This window comes from Juglans microcarpa x Juglans regia, chromosome 8D (genome assembly GCF_004785595.1).
Source record: "Juglans microcarpa x Juglans regia isolate MS1-56 chromosome 8D, Jm3101_v1.0, whole genome shotgun sequence".
In the NCBI taxonomy this organism is placed as follows: domain Eukaryota; kingdom Viridiplantae; phylum Streptophyta; class Magnoliopsida; order Fagales; family Juglandaceae; genus Juglans; species Juglans microcarpa x Juglans regia.
Window position 1 is genome coordinate 1,433,283 of NC_054608.1, and position 8,358 is coordinate 1,441,640.

Genomic DNA, 8,358 nt, shown 5'->3' on the forward strand with positions numbered 1-8,358 from the left:
CAAAGAAGCTGTTTTCAACTTATTTCTTTTAGATAAATAATATATGCAATAGTGAAGTATGCAGACTTAGCACAATTCTTTTTAAAAAACGTAAATACAGAACTTGCATGAAAGAAAAAAATAATTTTTAATAATAGATTTTATTATTTTTCAAAATGATTGTACAAAATTGGACAACTGTATATAATATTACTTATTAGTTATTATTGTTTTCGTCAAAAATTTGGAAATGCGGAAGATAGAAACCTATGAGATCGGGGCTGGTAGCTCAGGGCCATTTGACGTTGACCTGACTCGGTTAGGTGGTGAAAGTGATAAATATAAAGGCTATAAAAATTACACCTCAGCTGTTTTCTTTTTTGTTTCCCCTAAATAATTAACACTCGAGCTTTCTGTAATTTCAATGGTATAGTATAGCCTATTTGGCAAGATCCAAAAGTCTCTAAGAGGGAAATAGCAAATGAGAAATACTTTAACAATAAATAGATCTCACAAAAATAAATTAACATTACTTGATGTGCCACGTTAAAGTGTAAAATTATTTTTATTATAAAATAAATCAAGCGTATCATATGAATCCATATCAATTTGTAAATTTATTTTTATAAAATCTCTTTGTAATTGTACTGCTTCTTCGTATAGTACAGCTTTATAAGCAGCTATTATCTCCCAAGCTTGAAATGTTTGCCATAGGTTCCTTTATTTCATCTGTACATCAGATACGACAACCCTACCGATTGAACCGCTTGTAAATTTTGTTTCTCACCGAAGAGTATAGAACTACAATTATTTTATGTAATGAAAAGAATAACTTATGTTTTTTTTTTTTTCTTATTGGCATCAGCCGTACAAACACCGCTGCTTGTGATACACGGGAAAACTTTGCAAAACAAAAACCGTGATATTCGATTATTTAAGGATACATTCGGAGGGACCTGCCATTCTCCCCAAGTAGAAATTCCTCAATTTGTACGAGTACCTGCCAAGATTCAACAAGAAGTTTAGGAATAAATATACTTGGGATTTCGGGGGGGAGGGATGAGCTACTCAGAATTGGGTTAAGAGGGACCTCAATTGCTATGGCAGTTGGCGTGATATCAGACACATCTTCAAGATGCAGGTTGGCTGCAAGATCTGAAGAACAAAAATAATTCAATATTTAGGATAATCATGAGACTAGAAGAACATTGTCTGATAAGAATTGATTCAATCAAAGGCTTCAACTCCTTTTATTTAACATACGTCAATATCATTGGTGACCAAGATACTGCTCAGCGGCATGCACATAGGGCATCCCGCTTGCCCTAAATATTATGCACTTGTCCAGTGCATAATTTACACAAAGCACAGACCAATATCGTAACCTGAATTTCCAACAAGAAAGGATTGAAGAAAACATCCTGATAAAAGCTCCAAATATGTTTTATGTTGTTCAAGACATTGTGGTATCATATAACTGCAGCTTCATGACTTCCAAAAGAAGTTAGGAGAATAAAACAAGTGGGCTATGACCCAACACTAACTTGCATGCCCCCAATTATCTCAATCTGTGCATGCAACAAGAACGTGAGAGCCAGTTCTAGTGGAAGTGACAGATGCAACCATGTCTTCCAACATTCAACTGAATGAAAAGATAAAGAGGAAATGAAACTTATTAATGGATATAAGAAGACATACCTAGAAGGGAAACTGTAGTATCAGCATCGGCATATGCCTCGGATCTCTTTTTGGTTAGAGTAAACAGTCCCACAAAAGCCTGCAGGGAAGTTGAGGATGTCACACATCCAATCCTTTTGCTAAACCAACTCTAAAATATGATTCTAGTGAAAGGGTTTTAGATTGGTGGAAATGATAGCCACCGTTGTGTAAGCATCTCCAGAATCAAAATGCAAAAGAGGGCGTGAATCAGTTCCCACTGCAGCAATTCTCCTGGCCAAGGCATCAAGGGGTACATCTAAGTAGACAGTGATCCCCTGCCTCATAAATTTCCTTGGAAAAAATAGAGTCAAGGAAGTCTTTAATACAAATGAAATAAATAGTAAGGTCAAAAGTAATAAGAGAGGATGGTAAATTTGAATATATATATATATATATATATATATTCATGACCCCAGTATACCAATTGATAGGGCGAACAACTACACCACCTCCAGTGGCAACAACTTGCCTGGGCACCAAGGATAATTTCCGCAATGCCTCACTCTGAAGAAAAGTGAGAAACCATTCATTTTTCTTTCCATAAACATAGAAATAACACAAAAAGGAAAGAAAAAATAATTATTGATAGAGTTATACCTATAAGCAAAGTATTGACCGAAATAATTGTGGATCACATATAGCAATAATAGTGGCATTAATGGTATTTAATAAACATATAGGAGACTAGAAACTGATTTTCTTAATATCTATGTAAGAGGCTCCTCTTGCTATATCAAGCTTTAAAACATCATATTGCCAAAGTCCCAGTATAGGCAACGTATTTCACATTTTCTGATTTGCCCATTCCAGGATCTCGTGACTCGTAATTTGAAACAAGTTTCAGCCTTTCTTTTCCTGCACAAAACTACATTTGAGACTTAAAAAATGAAGAAACCCCTTGTAAATGTATTGGCACAAATCAAACGGAAATGAATCTAGTGGTAGCCCCAAAAGATGGGTTTAATCACTGTACCTAAAGCATAAAGTAGCATAGTATCTATAGTGCCTCTCTTTTTTCTCTTATGCAGAGCAAACAAACAGCAGATTTATACTAATTAGTTCATGAACTTTTATTCTAATTCAATGTTCCACAAATAGATAGCAACTGATATTAGAAGATTCCAAATATACATCAGGCAATATGGATTTTGATTCATTGAATCCTGATAATAAATTAATAACGTGCCGAAGGATAGGGGTATGTAAACTAAAACTGAGATCTCTTAACACCAAGTGAACTAAAACAAATCGTGAAAATGGTAAATTGGGGATGATGATTATGACAATGACAATGAAGAAACACTGGGATGATCTAGGGGAAGAGAGAGAGAGAGAGAGAGAGAGAAGCTTCAGCAGTTCAAAAACATGTACTTTCCAACAGACCTCGTGATCTCTGAAGAAACTCTCCCCACGCTGTTTAAATATTTGTGCCACAGAAGTTCCACTCATAGCCTGTTCCACATGCGCATCACTGGTACCCACAAACAACAATACATCTTTCTTAGTGAACAGTTCGCAACCCACAATACTGAATGCAACAGTACACGGGTGTTAAATAGAGTCCATTCATTCCTTCCCTAACATTGTAATCAGCTCAGAGGTCTCGTATATGTTCCCAAGGGAAAATGGGAAATATAGGCCATTAAATGGTGGCCTAACGAATATGCCACTGATGTGACTTCTTTGAGCTGTTACATGATCCACCAGATTACCTGGGAACCAACTTCTTCATAATCGTTTTCCAATTAAAACATGCAAGTTCCATGAAAATATAGAGATATTCAAATCACAAACCTGTCAACAAAGGAATAACCTAATGCTTCTGACAGAAGTCGGCCCACTGTTGTTTTGCCAGAGCCCATCATTCCTGAGTTTTACACTCCATAGAATTCAATTTCAAGAATATCTAGTATTGCTATCACAAAGATGGAGTTAAAAAAGCAACTGACCCAAAAGAAATATTGATCGTCCATTTAAGCATGAAGCGACCTCTTGTGCCTTGTTCTGCAATTTCATCAGAGTCCAATCGGCAGTTCAACGTCAACCAAAAGATAATCATATAGACTTAGTTTCAGAAAGACTTTACCAGACATGAAACACCAAAACCGAATCAAAAGGCAATATGTGAACACAAAACTACTATACATAGTGCAGCGTTATTTTGGGCTGTAGACTCTATAATGAAAGATATCATACCTTTAACAACCAGTCCTCGTTAAAAGCTGCACAAAGATTTCCAGATTCCAACACTGTAATAGCAACAAAACAAATACAATATGATCACAAAAGTCAACGATAAGAATTTTGGAACCCGAAAAAAAAAAACATACGAAAAATCCATTAAACTTGATACGGAAGACATTAGCATGAACTTCTTCGTATAAAATGAAATTAAATGCAGGCTTCGATTACAGGAATAGCCAGTACACCGGAAATACGCACTTCCAAGTTTTCAGCATTGCCATTGTCCAACAAGACATATGATGTCATTGTACATTTTTTGCGAGAAGAATGAATCTAAGATCTACTCATTAACTAGTTTTATTCTCAAAAAAATAAAAATAAAAAAGATCTACTCATCAACTCATTACTTTTGAATACAAATTCCATTTCTAGATCCTAACTGGTAATTAGGTGTTCTTATACTTCCTAGGCTTTGCCTATTTTCTTAATCAAATAAAATCTTCTTGTACCTATAAAAAAAATAAAAATAAAACTCAAATTCCACATCTAAAATTGCAAAGAATTGAAAGAATCATTGGCCAAATTCGGTCTTTCCTTTTTATCAAATAGATCAACTAGATTCAATGACGATCTCAACTCCAAAAGGTAAGTCTATGACACCACAAAAACATATCAGTCTCAACATTTAAAACCTCTAGAGGGCGTGTAAATACTAAAGTTTGTTGATGGCACTGGCACACACATATATATACCTCGTGAATGGTTAGAAGAGTGCGAAAGCCGGAAATCGAACCGCCTCTGCCGCCTACACATGCCTTTCCGGCGCAAATCACATATTTTTATCACACATTCTTTTATCTCTCTCTGATTCAACGGCACCACGGCCATATTCGGCTTCCTTCTAATGCTCTTCGAACCGATCATGAGAGCAGAGAATTGCGGCACTGCACCACACGTTACCTCCATGCCCTCGAAAATACTTATATTCAAAACGCCCGTCTCTGATTAAAAGAAACTCAGGAATCCTGGCTAATCAGGATCCAAAACTTCAATCATCCAGAACAGATAAAAAACTTAAAAGAGATGCGAGAAATAAGAGAAGGCCTTTAAAAGCGCGGGACAAAAGGAGAACCGAATGCACAAACTGTCACCACTTCCAATATAACATGCTATCACTACAAGACTTCAGTCTTTTGCCGAGTTTACTCCCTGGATTTCCAAGGAACCAAACAGAGCGGTAAATCAGAGTAAGTTTCTTTCTCCTCTCAAAAAGAAAAGTTTCCTAAGAAACAAACAAGCTGAAAGACAATGAGGAGACAAATAAAAAGCAGTAGAAACGAAAATGTCGTACCAGAAAGGAGGAGGAGGTGCGCATGATAACAGAGAGACGGGAGGGAGTATGGTGGTGAACGAAGAGGAGAGGAAAAAATATAGGATAAGAGTCGGGCTACTCTGCCGCCCAGAGCAGCCCGCTCGGTTTGACCGTACAGTATATTTTAAATTTTTTTTTAAATTTTTTATTAAAATTTTTTTAATAAATTTAAATATTTTTAAAAAATAAAAAAATATATCAATACATTTAAAATTATTTTCTTAATTATTAAATAAAAATAATTTTTTTTTTTTTTTTTTTTTTTTCCCTGAGCGACACAGTTAAGCAGTGAGATAGAGCAGCAGAGTAGGCTTTTTAGGATACTTCATTTCGGTGAACAGGTACACGCATTGGCGGCCCGGCGGTGGGTAATTAGGATTAGAAATTACGCAATCACCCTCACCTTATGATATTAACCCCTTTTACTACTTAACAAATGCAAACCCTTGTCAAAAATAAATAAATAAATAAATACAAACTCATATTATTTGTGAGAAAATGATATTTGTAATCATGTATAAAAACTATATAATATTTTTAAAATAATAAATAAATATAAAATTTATAGAAAAAAATTAATTTTTTCATAATAAATTTTATTTTTTTTAAAACAATTATATACGTCACAACTGCACGTAACATTAATATTAACAAATCACTAGCAAACGCATACTTTCAATAATCTGCAAGAAAATCGGAACTTCAAGTCTTCAACAATATTTGATTGTTGATATCAATGCTCCAATTAAAACCATATTAGAAGTCACGATCATGACACGAGTTTTGCTAGAACTGAATAATCAACTTCGCTCCTCCAAAACTCTCTCACGCTACTCCCGCTTTGATGTTAGAGGTCACAATTGTCAAACGAAAATTTTCTTGAGAAATGTCATTTTTAGTCTTAAGTTCCGTTTGGATTGAAAGATGAGATAAGATAAGTTGAGATGATTTGTGAATAGTAGTAAAATTTATAAGTTGAGATGAGTTGAGATGATTTTGAAAATTTTGTGTGATTGGATTGGAATTGAAATGAGATGATTTTAAGTTATTGGAGAGGAGATAGATGTGGGTCTCACAAATAATTGCATAGTATTTGTAATGATTTTGTTTTATTTATAAATATATTTATTTGTTGGAAAAGTTGAAGGCATAAACTGTGTTTTTGTCGTGTTGTTGATTTGAAAGAAAAGTTGAACGTTTTTCTCGTTTTCCGTTGGCCTTATGAAAATCTGCTGTTTGAAATTTTTTCTTCTTGCAAAGACATCGAAAACCATTTTCAAATCAGCATGCGATGATCGTTTGGATTGGGATTGGTTTCTCCAAGCAGAGTGAGATGAGATGAAACCATCTCATTTCTCGATACAATCCACATCTAAATCTTATCATCCACAGTGACTCTAGTTATCATGTAACACATATTAGACTACTGTCGTAGTTCACATATGAAGTCACTTAAATTGTGTCGCATCAAAAAGTGTGGATGAAGATGATAAGATTTAAGATAAGTAGCATTGCTCGATTTATTTTATAAATTTATGAGTATATACATTTGTTTGGGGCTCCAACATTTATGTAGAAGCTCTTTCTCTATTTTTTGCCATGGAATTTAAAGGACTAGCGTGAAACATTTTTAACCCTATAATTATCATCTCAAGTATATACGCATGTTTAGGGTTTTAATCAATTCAATTCAAGATTAAAAGGTTTATTGGTAAGTAATTAATTAATTAATTCTTTCTTCATAGGCTTTTGATATTCATGTAAACGAGAAAGGAATAAATATTACTTCATAGAGATCATGTGGACTGTATATATATATATATATATATATATATATGTATGCTAACCAGTTCTTCACATGCATATCATTAATTTAATTTTATTGCTAATTCCCATGTTGAAAAGAGGAGACTGTTCTCATCACCCACAAGGGAGTTGAGATATCTGCTTCGCCTTTCAAAATCTCGGAAACTGTTTCCAGAGATCTTGAGAAGGACAAGATTCTCAAAGAAACAAAAAAGGTTATTTCTCAAAATAACTTTGTGAATCTTGCTCTTCATACGATCGGACAACAGCTTGATCGGATTGAAGAAAAGGTTGAAAAACCTGATCCTATTCCTTTGGCTTCAAATACAGATCAACCAAAGAAAATAATTGAAAAACCTTTGATTATCTTACCAGAAAGTCGAGCCAAAATTGATTTTAAAATACCTCAGGCACAGACTTTAGATAAGATTGATCAAATGCTTAAGGATCTGAAGAAAGAACTGCCTTCTACTAGTGCTTTGTCTAACAAAGAATTAGAAGAAGAAGTTCTAATAGAATCTACAGACGAGTCTTCTGACGATCACTCCTCTGATGAAAAGGATCTTGATTTACTACAAAACAATTTTCAAGATATTATTTTAAAACCTGAAATCGCCAGATTTTCTTCAAAAGGACCTCAACCAATGAGTCTGACGAAGAATTGGTATTCCAGGCCTACTCCCCCTGATTTACAGTTTGAAGAAAAAGTTTTTCAAAGCCAATCTTCTTACTCTGCTGACAAAGTTTACGAATGGAATATTGATGGTTTCTCTGAACAAGAGATCATGAATACCATGAGTAAAATGTCGTTGATTTCAAATGCTTATGTTAACAATAATATCAGACAACCCGATATTGTTAAGATTTTAACACAAGGTTTTTCCGGTGTTTTAAGAAACTGGTGGGATAAACACCTAACCAGAGATGCTAAGGAATCCATTCAGAACGCTGTCAAGTGTAATGATGAAGGATTTCCTATTTTTGATGAATCCATTGGTTCTGCTCAGGCTGATGGAGTTAATACTTTGATTTATACAATTTTAAAGCATTTTATTGGCACTCCATCTGACATAACTAGTCGTATCAGCGACCAATTAAATAATCTTAGATGTCATCAGATGTCTGATTATAGATGGTACCAAGATGTTTTTATTTCAAAAGTAATGCTTCGTGACGACAGTCAAAAGCCTTACTGGAAGGAGAAATACATTGATGGTTTACCTCGCTTATTTGCTTATAAAGTAAAGGATGAACTTACTGTTGCTGGGTCTCTAAATTACGACGCATACACCTACGGT

At 34.5% G+C, this 8,358-nt stretch overlaps 1 protein-coding gene across 1 annotated transcript; it reads right to left on the reverse strand.

The window, feature by feature from the left end:
- Positions 1-672: 672 nt before the first annotated feature.
- Positions 673-5,321, reverse strand: LOC121243635 (shikimate kinase 1, chloroplastic-like). The gene is made up of 11 exons (XM_041141755.1): positions 5,234-5,321; positions 4,635-5,091; positions 3,895-3,947; positions 3,648-3,702; positions 3,493-3,565; positions 3,082-3,169; positions 2,120-2,202; positions 1,860-1,989; positions 1,678-1,756; positions 1,070-1,134; positions 673-979 (listed from the first exon to the last, which is right to left on the reverse strand). Exons 2-11 carry the CDS (start codon positions 4,846-4,848, stop codon positions 914-916), a joined length of 906 nt encoding a protein of 301 aa, XP_040997689.1. The 5' UTR covers positions 4,849-5,091; positions 5,234-5,321; the 3' UTR covers positions 673-913.
- Positions 5,322-8,358: the final 3,037 nt, after the last annotated feature.

What these genes read in the sequence shown, in the direction of transcription:
- LOC121243635 (XM_041141755.1), bottom strand. Translation starts at nt 4,848, where the DNA reads ATGGAGGTAACGTGTGGTGCAGTGCCGCAATTCTCTGCTCTCATGATC. An exon ending in CTGGAGATGCTTACACAACG is followed by an intron (nt 1,757 to 1,859) that starts GTGGCTATCATT and finishes ACTTCCCTGCAG; the next exon opens with GCTTTTGTGGGACTGTTTAC. An exon ending in CAACTGCCATAGCAATTGAG is followed by an intron (nt 980 to 1,069) that starts GTCCCTCTTAAC and finishes GAATCTTGGCAG; the next exon opens with GTACTCGTACAAATTGAGGA.